The sequence below is a fragment of the Pseudonaja textilis genome, chromosome 1, assembly GCF_049901715.1.
Source record: "Pseudonaja textilis isolate UNSWEBS1 chromosome 1, rPseTex1.2, whole genome shotgun sequence".
Classification (NCBI taxonomy): Eukaryota; Metazoa; Chordata; class Lepidosauria; order Squamata; family Elapidae; genus Pseudonaja; species Pseudonaja textilis.
This window is the reverse complement of record NC_141990.1, coordinates 236,241,607-236,255,886: the sequence shown is the minus strand read 5'-3', so window position 1 is coordinate 236,255,886 and position 14,280 is coordinate 236,241,607. Positions and strand designations below refer to the sequence as shown.

General features: G+C 43.0%; 1 protein-coding gene across 1 annotated transcript in view; it reads right to left on the bottom strand.

The window, feature by feature from the left end:
* The window catches only part of SLC67A1 (solute carrier family 67 member 1), an 84,797-nt gene extending 70,905 nt beyond the window's left edge, over window positions 1-13,892 (bottom strand). The window contains exons 1-4 of the mRNA XM_026706450.2: window positions 13,647-13,892; window positions 11,476-11,573; window positions 10,256-10,401; window positions 9,986-10,118 (exon numbers count right to left, since the gene is read on the bottom strand). Coding sequence (XP_026562235.1) covers window positions 9,986-10,118; window positions 10,256-10,401; window positions 11,476-11,573; window positions 13,647-13,760 — 491 coding nt within the window. The 5' untranslated portion in view covers window positions 13,761-13,892. The remainder of the gene's footprint in view (window positions 1-9,985; window positions 10,119-10,255; window positions 10,402-11,475; window positions 11,574-13,646) is intronic.
* Between the last annotated feature and the right edge of the window lie 388 nt (window positions 13,893-14,280).

Here is a 14,280-nt window from a genome sequence, read left to right as displayed (position 1 = left end):
CTTAGACAAAATTCTGAAGATAGGGGATAGAAATTGAAATCCAGTATCCTGAACACTAGATAAAATGGTTCTAAATTCTAACACTTTAGAATAGTGGTCGCCAACCAGTGGGCCAGGGACCACTGATGGTCCGCAAAAAATTTTTGGTGGTCCACAGAGAAATGTCACCCCCAAAGCAACCCCTAAAGCGATTAATCCAAGCTGCACAGGAACACAAGGCTGCGCCACCCACACGGCCCTTGGGAACACAAGGCTTGCGTCGCTTGCATTGCAAACAACACGAGGTAGTGAGGGGAGGGGGGAACCTGCCCCACTCAACCCACGACCTGGCCTGGCCACTGGGCTGCTTCTTTCTTCTTCTGCTTTTGGCTGCACGCAAGGAAAGCAGCAAAAGTCTTTCTTTCTGTCCCCCACACTCTGCCAGAAATGAGTCTTTGGAACCCTGCAAGGCATCCTGCTCCAAGAAGCTGTGCCAGCATGACAAATCTCACAAAGACTCATTTCTGGTAGATTTTGGGGGAGAGAAAGAAAGACTTCTGCTGCTTCTGCTGCTTTCCTTGCATGAAACCAAAAGTCTCTCTCCCCCCCACCCCCGAGAATGGAGCTGGAGACAGTATCCTGTGATCCCAAATAAAAAATGATCTATCGGTAGGAAAACGGGGTAGGGAATTTTCCTCAGACTTTTGGGGGGATTTTCTGAGGGTCTCTGGTCCATGGGATTTAAATTATGAATTTGGTGGTCCCTGAAGTCCGAAAGGTTGGTGACCCCTGCTTTAGAACAGTGTATCTCTAGCAATGTGAAGATCTGTGGAATTTTGGGAATTGGAGTTCACACATCTTTAATCTGCCAAGTTTGTGAAACAGTGCTCTAGAAGGTATTATATCAGAATAATAAGAGTGAAAACTGTAAAAAGCACCCTTTCCAGTTTCCCAACAGGCCTTTGATGTTGTAGCTCATTCTTAGGGTGCTGAATTCCTTTATAGATAGCCCTTGAATTACAACCATTCATTTAGCGACTGTTTGAAGTTAAATTGCACCTTGCACTTATGACCATGAGGGGTCCTTGGTGCCCTCTGAGCTTGTTTTCTTGCAGATATTTCATTACCCGAACTAGCTAACATCATCACTGTTAGTAAGGAGTGCTGTATTATCAGTTTATATTCTGGTGACTAGCCTGCCTGTGTGGATGGGGTCGATGTACATGTATACATCTGAACTAGACTGTGTTGTTTCTCTGTGTCATATAATATATGTGGGTATATGCATAATTTTGTATTTATTTATTTTGCCATGTTTATGTAGTGTATATCGGAAGTGGTGATCCTTTGAGAGCTGTATACAACAAAATTTCATTTTGACGTACTGTATGCTGATTAGCGTACATTCAAAATGACAATAAAGTTATTCTAAGTCTAAGTCTTAGAGATTCTTTGATTGGGCTATTTGCTGACGGCTCTGGCAGTTTCTTGATTGAGGTTTTGCTTACTTGATTGTTGGTCTGTAGTTGACCTTGGAGTTAATCTATGCTGATCTGAGTGCTGATTACTGGTGGAGAGTTACTGGAGTCTTTTTGTTTTCTTTTGGGCTGGTTGATTGCCCTTTTTGCATAGATGTTGTTAATGTCTATGTGTCTATTGATGGCTGATTTATCAGAATGCCAGGCTTCTAGAAATTCCCCGGCATTTTTGGACTTGGCCTGGTCTAGGATAGTCACATTTTCCCAATTGAAACTATGGTTAAATCTGTCAAGATGTTGTGAAATTAAAGCAATTAAACTTATGACTCCATGGTCATGTGAGTAAAATTGGCAACTGGCATATATATATATATATATATATATATATATATATATATATATATATATATATATATATATATATATATATATATATACACAGTGATGATTGGTATTTGTGACCTCCCAATAAGCAAAGTCAATGGGAGAAGCTGGATTTCCTTAACAACTTCATGATTTGCTTAACAAATGCAGTGATCTGCTTAACAACCATGGCAAAAAAAGTCATAAAATCAAGTTTGATTCATTTATCAACTACCTTGTTGAGAAAGCGGAATTCTGGTCCCATTTGTCATTGCAATTCATGGACTACCTGTATTTTGGAGATGATAGAGAGAGCCCTTGTGGCTGTTTTTATTCTGCTGTATGTTACATGTTACTCTGCCACTTTATAGCCTCCCCACCTGTCAACGGTGTTTGGTTTGAAGAAAAGAATATTGAAGGAATTCCCTCGTTTTTTTTTCTTTTGGGGATCCACTGAAGTGTTTGAAACTAGAAAAGCTACAAGCCACTGAAGAAATTCTTACAATGTGAAGGGGTGAACACATACGCAAAGCCTCAGCTGCTGTTAACCAGGGCAAATGCAAGGATTCTACGTTGCATCCACTAGAATTTTATCTATCTATAATTGGTCTTCGTTTCAGAATCATTTTTTTCCCCAGAAAATAGAAAAGGGATTAAAAATTACAGAGAGCCAGTTTGGTGTAGTGGTTAAACCATCAGGTGTTGCGATATGACACATCAGTAGGAAGTCACGTACACAGACAACCCAATACACATACAATACATATATAGGGTGACACTATAGGAACAGCTACGTGTAAAACCTGAGTCACTTAGGATTAACCATATATGGCAATGTTTCCTGTTCCTGTACAAAATCCTGAGTCAGCTATAGCATAAGGATTAACCATATATGGCAGTGTTTCCTGTTCCTGTCTAACCTCATGTAACCTAAACCCACCCCCCTGCTTGCTGCACAATAAAAGAGAGGGGCAAAGTTTGCTCTGGGCTCTTTTCCTCTCACCAAAAGAAACCTTTGTGTCTGTCATCTTTGCCATCAAGAGGAGCCCACCCAGACAGTCTGTCTGGGTGCAGGTCGTCAGCTGATTCATCCCGGCACTGGGACCCGCAACTCATCAACTGGTGACCCCGGCGTGATCGCTTTCACGTCCCCTTCACTGCGTGCTCCTTTTCTAGGAGGCGTCGCCCTGACTCCTGTACTACGCCACCGGCAACGGTAAGCGCATTCGTAAGTATGGGCTCCCCACTTTCCAAAGTTCTGTCCAAGCATGTGGATGAACTTCATTTTTTAGTCAGGAAGGCCAATGCTCTGCAAAGAACTAATGGCATGACAGTCTTTCCTCTTTCAAGGAAAGCTATAATCTCTTTCCTCCTCTATCTTCAAAAACATTGCCCAGCTTATTCCGAGGATGGCACTCTTAAACGCTCCACATGGGAGAAAATTGGGAAATGGATCCATCAACCTCCTCAGGCAGCGCCACATATTCTCTGTACCTGGAGAGCGCTCATGGCTGCGATTGATATTTTTATCCTTCTCCTGATTCAACTTTGAATCAACAAGATTCCCTCCCTCCTTCTTCAAATCCCCCCTGCTCTTTCAGCAGCTCCTTTGTCTAATTCCCCCTGCTCTTTCAGCAGAAACTTTACCCATCTCCTCTTTGTCTTCAAACACCCCCGCTCCCCCCTCCCTCCTCCCCTTCAACAAAAGCCTTACATTCCTCTCCTTCCTCCCCCTTAATCCCCCATCTCCTCTTCCAGCAGAAACTCTACCCACCTACTCTTTGTCTCCAAACGCCCCCGCTCCCCCTCCCTCCTCCCCTTCAACAAAAGCCTTACATTCCTCGCATTCCTCTCCCCCTTCCCCCTCCCCTCCCTACAGCATTTCAGCCTCAAAATCTTCCTTTACAAAACCTGACTCCTTCCCCTCTAATACCCCTCCCCTTGCTTCGTAACACCTTTCAGGAAGCTTTAGCTAATGGGAAGATTAATGCAGAAGATCTTTCTTGCTTCCCCATGATCCTCCAAGCCCCAGTGGCAGGAGGCAATCCAGTTGCTCAGTATGCCCCCATGGAATGGAATCTTATGAAAGATCTTAAATCTGCCACCACCAACTATGGTCTAAAGTCACCCTATGTGCGTGCCATGCTGGAGAATATCTCTAACAACCATAATATTCTCTTTTCTGAATGGCAAACAATGGCTTCAATGCTTTTGACGTCCTCCCAGCTTGCAGCGTGGCACAACGATTATCGCTTGGCCGTCTCCATGGCTGCAACAGCAGGGCTTCCCCAGGGTGTCACCTTGGATCACCTTTTGTGCCAAGGGCTGTGATCACCCCACAAGATGAGATTCAAATGGCTACTGAGGGCTATCCTATCATGCGTAATGCTGCTCTTAATGCCTTTCGTAGGGTTCCTGACCCATCTCAACCCTCTTTGTCTTTTCATAAAATTCTTCAGGGTCCTTCTGAACCTTATACCTCTTTCATTGACCGTCTATCAGATGCACTTAACCGGCAGATAGAAAACCCCATGCGCAAGCTGAGCTTCTCTCAAAGCTTGCAGTGACTAATGCTAATGATGATTGCCAACAAATCCTGAAACCTCTTCAGTCCATTCCACATCAGACCCTTGCTGACTATATTAAAGCATGTCAGAACGTGGGAACTGAGGGCGCATAAAGCCACTGCCCTTGCCTCAGCCATTACCTCCTCGTTTGCCATGACCACCCCTCGTGCAGGGAATTGTTTCAACTGTGGCAAACCTGGTCATTTTAAGTCTCAGTGCCGTTCGCCAGGAGGTGGCAGTGCACCCAAGGGAAGGGGACCTCCTCCTTCCTCTGTCAAGCCAAAAACAGTTTGCCCTCGCTGTCGTAAAGGTTTCCATTGGGCTAGCCAATGTCGCTCTAATCCACATCCCTCTCCAAATGCCCCTCGGGAAACTAATTTCGGGGCCAGCAACTAGCCCTGCCTCCAAGGTTGCATCTACTTCGTCCCAATCAGCTTTCCTGTTCTGCTTGCAACTGCTATCATCTATGAGGATCCTGGATCTGTCTTTACCCTCCCTCTCACAGTTACACTTCCCGCCCACTCTCACCTCACACGCCCATCTTGCTCATCCCAAACTCCTCTTTGATCATGGAAGGGGTGATCGCCGCCCCCTTTCTTTATGACTCATCCGCTCTTAACTGCCTCTCTCTTACAGCAGTAGGTGATAGACCTTTCTCATTACCTGCTAACACTATCGTAGCCACTCTTATCATTCTCCCTCCTCCATCCCCACTTCCTCTTCCCCCTCCCTCATGGCTATTGACTGCTCTATAGAAGCTTCAAAACCTCTGCTAACAGTGTCTCTTAATGGTCGTCCTTTTACAGGACTGGTGGACACTGGAGCAGATGCCTCGTAATTTCAACCACTGAATGGCCCCCAGAATGGCCCCTTGAACAATCACCTTCTGTCCAAGGTGTTGGTGGAGTTCAAAGCGCTCAGGTCAGCTCTAATTGGCTTACGGCCATTACCCCTAATGCTTCTGCTTCTGCTCTCATCAAACCTTATATCCTTCCCCTTGCTTACAATCTGTGGGTCGGGATCTTTTAGAACAGCTTGGAGCTACCTTTCACATTCCTTGATTCTCATCATGTCTGTTTCTCTCCCTCTTACCCTTAAATCATCCATTCCTGTATGGGTAGATCAGTGGCCACTTCCCCAAGAGAAGCTGCTTGCTCTGATTGCTCTTGTCTCTGAACAATTAAGTGCTGGTCATATTGAACCTTCTACCAGCCCCTACAATACCCCAGTTTTTGTTATAAAAAGAAATCTGGGAAATTTCGTCTACTTCAAGATTTAAGGGCCGTGAACTTTATCATTCAACCAATGGGTGCCCTGCAATGTGGACTTCCCAATCCAAACCTTATCCCACAGCATTTTGACCTTCTAGTTATTGACCTTAAGGATTGCTTCTTTTCCATCCCTCTTCAACCCCAAGATAGGCTTCTATTTGCTTTCACTGTCCCAGAACTGAATAACTCCAGACCCACCAAAAGGTATCAGTGGAAAGTCCTTCCTCAAGGGATGCTAAACTCTCCCACTATGTGTCAGCACTATGTTGACATGGCTCTCCAACCATATCGCAACCTATATCCCTCCTTTCTTGTATACCATTACATGGATGACATCTTGGTCGCAGCTGAAGGCCCTAAAGGCACAGTTGCAAAAACCCTTCCCATCCTCACTAAACTCTTGACCACAGCAGGCCTCCACATAGCCCCTGAAAAATACAATCTCACTATCCCTTTCAATATCTTGGTCACAAACTCCTGTCTTCTGCTGCCACTCCTGCCTTACCTTCTCTGACTCTCCCTTCCTCTCCAACCCTTGTACAACTTCAACAATATCTTGGCACGCTCAATTGGGCACGGCCTTATCTTTCTGTCACTACTGCAACCCTTTCCCCTCTATTCCATGCCCTCACGGGCTTGAAACATCCTTCAGATGTGGTCCATCTTACAAGACAGCACTTGGAGGCACTAGCCCAAGTCAACAATACCTTAAAGCAAGTGTGGGTGGATCGCATCATCCCCAACTGTTTGCTATCTTTGGCTATCTTGCCCACACCTGCTCTCCTCACAGCTATTCTCTTCCAAACAGCCCCCAAAACAAAGAAGCTGTGCATCATTGAATGGCTTCACCTTCCCCATACTCCTAGGGCAACTATTACCTCCCGGGCCCTTCAGCTCGCCTTGCTCTGTACTAAGGGCGTCACCGAGCTAAGGCCCTACTCGCCATGATCTCCAGGCAATACATGTTCCTTTCAAACTGTCTCAATGGGACCCCTTTTTCAGACATCTGATGTCTTACAGGACGCTCTGGAAAATTGGATTGGTCCCATCTCTTGCCATCTTCCTTCTGACCCTCGTTTGCAGCTAATAAAAGCGGTACCTATTACCTTTTCCTCTCCAGTAGTTGCTTTTCCACTAACTCAAGCCATCACAATCTTCACTGATGGCTCTAAAACTCATGGTGCCTGTGTCTGGTATGATCAAGGCAACTGGCACAAGCAATTGACAAAGCCCCAATCTTCAGCACAACAAGCTGAATTGGCTGCCTTTAACTTGGCTTTGAAAACATTTCCTGAACAACCAATTAACATCATAACGGATAGTCTATATGTCTCCCAATTGGTCTTACATATTTTTGAGGCATATCTATCTCCTTCTATACAACCATCATTAATGACACTGTTGCTTCAGCTGCAAATGCTCATTCAATCTAGGACCCATTCTCTATTCGAGCCCACATACGTAGTCATCAACATCTCCCAGGTTTCCTTTCTGAAGGGAACCAGGTAGCTGATACTGCTTGTAAAATACTTCCAATCAGTATTAAGATGCCTCAACCTCCCCTCTATCAGCAGGGGAAAGTCATAGTTATTTTCATCAAAACAAAAAGGCTTTGGTTAAACAATTTGGCATTTCTCTGGAAGAAGCAAAGGCAATCATCCAACAATGTCCCACTTGCAGTTTGCAAGCAAAAACTTTCCTCAAGGGATTAATCCCAGGGGCATAGAGGCTTGTGAGACATGGCAAATGGATGTCACTCAATTCACACCTTTTGCCCTTGGAAATACCTTCATGTGTCTGTTGACACCTATTCAGGGTTCATTATGGCCACCCCTCAAAGGGAGAGGCGTCAAAGCATGTTATTAATCATTGTATTCGGACCTTCGTAGTGCTGGGATCGCCAAAAATTCTAAAACAGATAATGGACCAGCCTATATCAGCTCTCAATTCTCTGAGTTCTGCTATCACTGGTCCATTATCCACAAGTTTGGGATTGCCTACAATAGCCAGGGGCAAGCTATTGTTGAAAGGGCTCATCAAACCTTAAAATTGGCATTGCAACGATACATGGGGTCAAAAGGCCTTAAAGGCCCCCTAGCCTCCCAGTATTACAAAATGTGTTAAATGTTTGTCTGTATACGCTTAACTTCCTCAATCTCACTGGCACCCTCCCTGTCTGCTGCATCTCGACACTTTACTAAACCACCTGTTCCCACTTCGAGACCACTAGTCTATTATAGACAGTTACCTGATCCTGCGTGGAAAGGACCTGCCGATTGATCACCTGGGGTCGAGGCTACGCAGCAGTCCAGCTTCCTGACAGAACTCTTTGGGTTCCTGCAAGGTGTGTCCGCCATATCACCGCCCACAACCAGCGGAGCCATCATCCGAAAAAGATGACAGCACTCCTCTTCTTCCTGCTTGGCTGTTCGTTTCGCTGGACTGATGGGACATCCACCAGCCTTAACGCCCACAAACCACACAACATCACATGGGACAATCAAGGACGCTTATGGACAAATACTCAGCTCCACAACTAATTACACCATGATTTCTTCCTATTTCCCCAAATTACATTTTGACTTTGCTGAAATGATTATGTATTATTGACAAAAAAAATCATTTTGTATTCAGGTACAATTGTTTCCCAAAATTGATGTATATAACTCAGAAGATTTTGTTTCTTTACTAGAACCTAGACAACATAACCTTAGGGCAAAAAGAGAAGTAGTAACTGCTTTGATGCTAACTGTACTGCTGGGATTGGGGGCTTCTGGGACGGCCACAGGTATAGCTGGCCTTGTTACTTCTGATCAGCATCTTCGCCATTTAAGTGCCACCATAGATGAAGGTCTTAGAAGGGTCGAAAAATCCATTCTTGCCTTGCAAACTTCTCTTACCTCTTTATCTGAGGTGGTCTTACAAAACCGCAGAGGCCTAGACCTCTTGTTTTTGAAACAAGGGGGACTATGTGCTGCTCTTAAAGAAGAGTGTTGTTTCTATGCTGATAGCTCAGGAGTTGTCCTAGATTCCATGAAAGAACTAGACACCAGATTAAAAGAAAGAGAAAGGGAGCGAGCTTCACAACATACTTGGTATCAAGGACTATTTAACCTTTCCCCATGGTTAACAACATTGTTATCTGCTATAGCTGGTCCACTTATCCTTCTCTTGTTGGCATGTACCATTGGACCATGTGTGATAGGTAAATTCTTAGAAATCCTTAAAAGAAAATTTGGCCAAATTGATTTGGATTTATACTCAAAACAAAAACAAATTAATGCGCTAATAGAGAAAAAGGCCCTCTTGCAATTCTCCTCGGATTCGATGACTCTGATAACGAGTTCACCAAAGATGCTGCCAAAGGGAACCACGAATTCTCATGAACCTATGACAGGATGAGTCGGAGGACCTAGACTGGACATAACAGTGAGGATAGTGAGTAAATAGCCCTAAAAACAAGATAAAAACAGAGGAGATGTTGCGATATGACACATCAGTAGGAAGTCACGTACACAGACAACCCAATACACATACAATACATATATAGGGTGACACTATAGGAACAGCTACGTGTAAAACCTGAGTCACTTAGGATTAACCATATATGGCAATGTTTCCTGTTCCTGTACAAAATCCTGAGTCAGCTATAGCATAAGGATTAACCATATATGGCAGTGTTTCCTGTTCCTGTCTAACCTCATGTAACCTAAACCCACCCCCCTGCTTGCTGCACAATAAAAGAGAGGGGCAAAGTTTGCTCTGGGCTCTTTTCCTCTCACCAAAAAGAAACCTTTGTGTCTGTCATCTTTGCCATCAAGAGGAGCCCACCCAGACAGTCTGTCTGGGTGCAGGTCGTCAGCTGATTCATCCTGGTACTGGGACCCGCAACTCATCAATCAGGCTAGCTAGAAACTGGGAGCCTGTGGGTTTTTCTCCCACCTTACTCACAAAGCCAGCTGGGTGACCCTAGGCCAGTCACTTTCTCTCAGCCCTAGAAAGAGGCAATGGCAAGCCACTTCTAAAAAAACTTTGCCAAGAAAACTGCAGGGACTTGCCAAGGCAGTCTCTGAGAATCAAAGTTAAAAAAAGATATTTTTTTTTAAATGGAACAGTTTTGAGGGAGGGATACTAAGCAGAACTTTATTCCTTCTCAACACATAGCAATCTTTTCCTTTATTTTTTTTTCCATGGAGTTTCACATTATTTACTGGTATCTTGGCACAGAATAAGGCATTTCTTAATAGGTCAAGAATGATCCAACTTCATAGCTGAAATATGACTACCCACCAAGCACAACTAATCATACGGCCATTAGACTACTCACCCAAATTTTGTGGTTAAGATGCCGCCGAGGGAAGATCCAATAATTACTCCTATTCCAAAACAAAGTCCAAGTTTTCCTAAAGCATCAGCACGTTTGGCAGGAGTTGTCAAATCTGTTATAACCATCTGTGCACCTGTGAAGACAGTGGAAAATTGCAAGCTTTCGTTGAACTATGAAGCATCTTTCCATGTTCACATCTGAAGGGCTCAATTAATAAACAAGGTAACTGGGAACAATCGACTCCTGGATTTGTACATCTTGTAACATCACCTGGTAATCCATGAATGAAGATGCCTGGAGCCCTGGAAAGAAAGAGCAGGGGGACACTGATGGATACAGAGAGGAGCAAGAAGCACAGAGATCCAGCCAAATATGAAAGAGTTAGGGCAGCTCTGGTTCCAAACTGGTCAGCAAACCTGGAAGAAGAATAATGCAGAATATTTAGAACATTGACTGAACCTCAGTTAGAAAAGCAGAACCTATCATATTCAGAAACCACCAACCTGGTCTCCCCAAAATCTGGATGCAAACCTATCTACCTACAGGAAGTCCTCGACTTAAAGCCATTTGTTTAATGACTACTCGAAGTTACAATAGTATTGAAAAAAGTGATTTATGATCAGTTCTTGTGCTTATAACCATTGCCGCATCCCCTCAGTTATATGATCAAAATGCAGGCACTTGGCCCCTGGCATGTAGGTATTTATGATGGTTATAGTGTCCCAGGGCCGTGTGATTGCCATTTGTGACCTTCCCAGCTGGCTTACAACAAAGTTAATAGAGGAAGCTGGATTTGCTTAACCGCTGTACAACTCACTTAATGACTGTAGCACTTTGCTTAACAACTGCGGCCAAAAAAGGTCATAAAATCAGGAGCAACTCACTTAACAAGTGAAATTCTGGTCCTAATTGTGGTTGTAAGTCAAGGACTATGTCTGTCTGTCTGTCTGTCTTCTGTCATCTACCATTTATCATTTATCATCTATCAGAATAGTGGATGAATATTTATTTGGACAGATGAGTACCAATAAAATATAAATGCTCAGAATCATTCTAAATGTATGCAATCCTGAAAATTTTAGCAAACAACACAGACTAATACATTGCCTTCTCAAGCAAAGCCTCCCCATATAGTCTTTTCAATCAATTGATGTTATCAGCAGCAGTGGCCTTACTCCAGTGTTCCCCAAGCTTAGAGAAAATTGCATGGACTTCAATTCCCAGAGTTCTCAGCAATGACCATGCTTCTTGGAGAAATCTGTGAGCTTGAAGTCTGAAGACACTAAGGTTGTAAGGAAAGCAGTTTTGCTCCTATCAGATCCCTAAGTTCTGGTTAATACAGGGTATTCTTCAGATTTTCCCCTTTTCTGTTTTATCCTGCATGTTTAATTGAAATGGATACTAAATCTGAATTATTTTCCTAAGTTAAACATGATACTATTAATTTAGGAAAATTCTGCCATTGCACAAGAACAACACTTTAGATATACCTTCCAAAGATAGGGCCACCCAGAAGCTGAAGAATACCAAAGAATGTTTGTAAGTAGCCAAATCCAATTGCATCCAAACCCAAGTTAGTTGCCAAATACTAAAACAGAGGAGAAAATAGAAAAGTTAGACATTACATTTTTGAAAGGGATGTTAAAAACAAAGGTGAAGTTGATCTATGTAATTTTCTTGACATCCATATGGAAATGATCGCTATTGTCTTTTAAAATGTTCATTTCACAATCTAGCCTACAGCATTGATATTTCGTAATGGTCTCTCATCCAACTCTTAATCAGGTTGGATACTGCTTAGCTTCTCAATCAGCCATGCTCATCTAGGTATACATATAAACCAGGGGTGTCCAACCTTGGCAACTTTAGGATTTGCAGACTTCAACTCCCAGAATTCTGGCTGGCTGGGGAATTCTGGGAGCTGAAGTCCACAGGTCTTATAGTTGTCAAGGTTGGATAACCCTGCTATAAACTATAACTCATCCTCAAGCCTTAGTTTCTCTTTCTTCCTTCATTTTAAAAGAAAATGACAGGGACATTTCTACCTCCACTCCTATTGGTCAGAGATTTAATGGAGTTTTCAGCTAGCAACCCCCTCCCAATACAAACCAAATGCTGCTTAATCTTATTAAGAACCACTTTAAACTTCAGATTTCACTTTGTGTTTACATACGATTCACTGAATTCTGTTAAACTGTTTCATATGGCTCTAAGCTCTTTTCTATTTAATGGGAAATAAATATTGACATTATAAAACTCTTAGAATCCTTTTGCAGCATAAATAAAAAATAAGCAAAGGATTATAACTTTAATTCATTTTCATTTTCCTCAATAATTGTTTTCTCTTTTACCACTGAGTAGTCCAAAAGAATCAAACAACATCTTCTGGAAATGATATAGAGAGGGAAACTGATTTCAAAGTTGCACCAACACCCCCTTTTAAAACAACAATATACATAATGAATAACTGTGTCCCTAGCAATTAAACCCTTATAGCCTGAACAGTCTGTAATCAGTCTCATCAGAAAGTGTGGTTTAAAAAGTTCTATTCAGCTCCCAATTAATAATAACTGTAATAATAATTATTAACAATATCTCTAATCTAATGCCATAAAACAGGGGTGTCAAACTCGATTTCATTGAAGGCTACATCAGGGTTGTGTTTGACCTCGGAGGGCAGGACGGGTGTGTCCAGAGTGGGTGTGGCCTACTCGATGTCACTCATGTCGGGGCGCCTGTGGCAGCACGAGCACTCTGCCAGCGAAAACAGGCTCCCGAGCTCCATTTCTGGCTGTGAAGGCCTCCTGCAACCCTTTGCCAGCAAAAACAGAGCTCGGGAGCCCGTTTTCACTGGATGAGGCACCGTAGGCCGTAGACTGTTTCAGAATGGCCCTGTGGGCTGGATCTGGCCCCTGGGCCTTGAGTTTGACACCCCTGCCATAAAACACCAGCATTTGCTTATCCCGGGTCCTTGGGAAGGACTTGATAGGTGCCAAATCCAGTCTAAACATCTGGCTGATTGTGTGACCAACCATAATAATTACAAATCAAGTCTAATGAGAAGATGATAATAGGTGCCTTGTGTACAATCCTAAAGTATCTGGAGTACCAATTGAACACCATCAGCACCAACAAAATCACCAACAGTCAATTGAAAATGGTGGCTTTACTTGGATCAATTTACATCCTGCGATGGTACCTTTAACACCATTGAACAACATCTGCCTACTTGAGAAGAATCAATACATGGATAAAAATGTCAAATCTACTCTAGCTGGCGATGTGAACAACCATAATAACTACATTTATATGCCCCACTTGACTCCCAGCAACTCTGGACAGTTTACAATGCATTTAAAAACAAGAAACAATTCAAAAAACAATTAACTAAGTTTGTTTTATTAAATCCATTCCTTGGCCTGGAAGACGATACAGACACAAGACTCAAGGAGAGTCTTGAGAGAAAGTTCCTTATACAGCCCCATCCTTACGAGCTAGTAAGGCAACAAGAACAACTTTTGCAGGACAAATATTAGTTCCTATATTTTAATTTATCTGAGGTGACATGGTTAAATGGATTTCCACCTAGTAGTACCGAGAAACATGCCATGGTTTCAAGCAATAACTGAGCAGGCAGCAAGCATTCACACTTTGTACTCACTGGCACAATCCCAAACTGCATAAACATGCAAGTCAGATCCATAGCCGTCAGGAGGTAAGTGATTTTAATCACCCACCAAGCTGAGGTCATATTTACAATTTTCTTATCTTCCATCTCCAAGGATTCGTCTTTCAGTTCCAATTTTTGTTCACTCTCTGAAAAGTTTTCTATATTCCTGCGTACTGCACAGGCTGGAGAGGTGTGTATGTGTGGAAATGAAATGGAAAATAAATGTTTAGCTAGAAAGAAGGAACAGCTGCTCATTTACATAAAGTGCAAAAGTCCCAGGTTTGGTTCTTTTTTTTTTAAAGAAACATGAAATTGGAATGAGTGCTGAGTCATGGCACAGGTTACATTTTTATGCCCATTTAATTTTAGCAAGTGAGTTTGCTGGGTTAGCAAACTCACTTGCTAAAATGTTCTATTTGCTTAGGTTGCTAATCTACTTGCTTAGATTGGGGGGGGCGGGGGAACCATACAAATAAAAATAATGATGCCTCCAGAGGTGGTATTCAGCAGGTTCTGACCAGTTCTGGAGAACCGGTAGAGGAAATTTTGAGTAGTTTGGAGAACTGGCAAATACCACCTCAGACTGGCCCCACCCCCCATCTATTCTCTGACTCCCGAGTTCCAC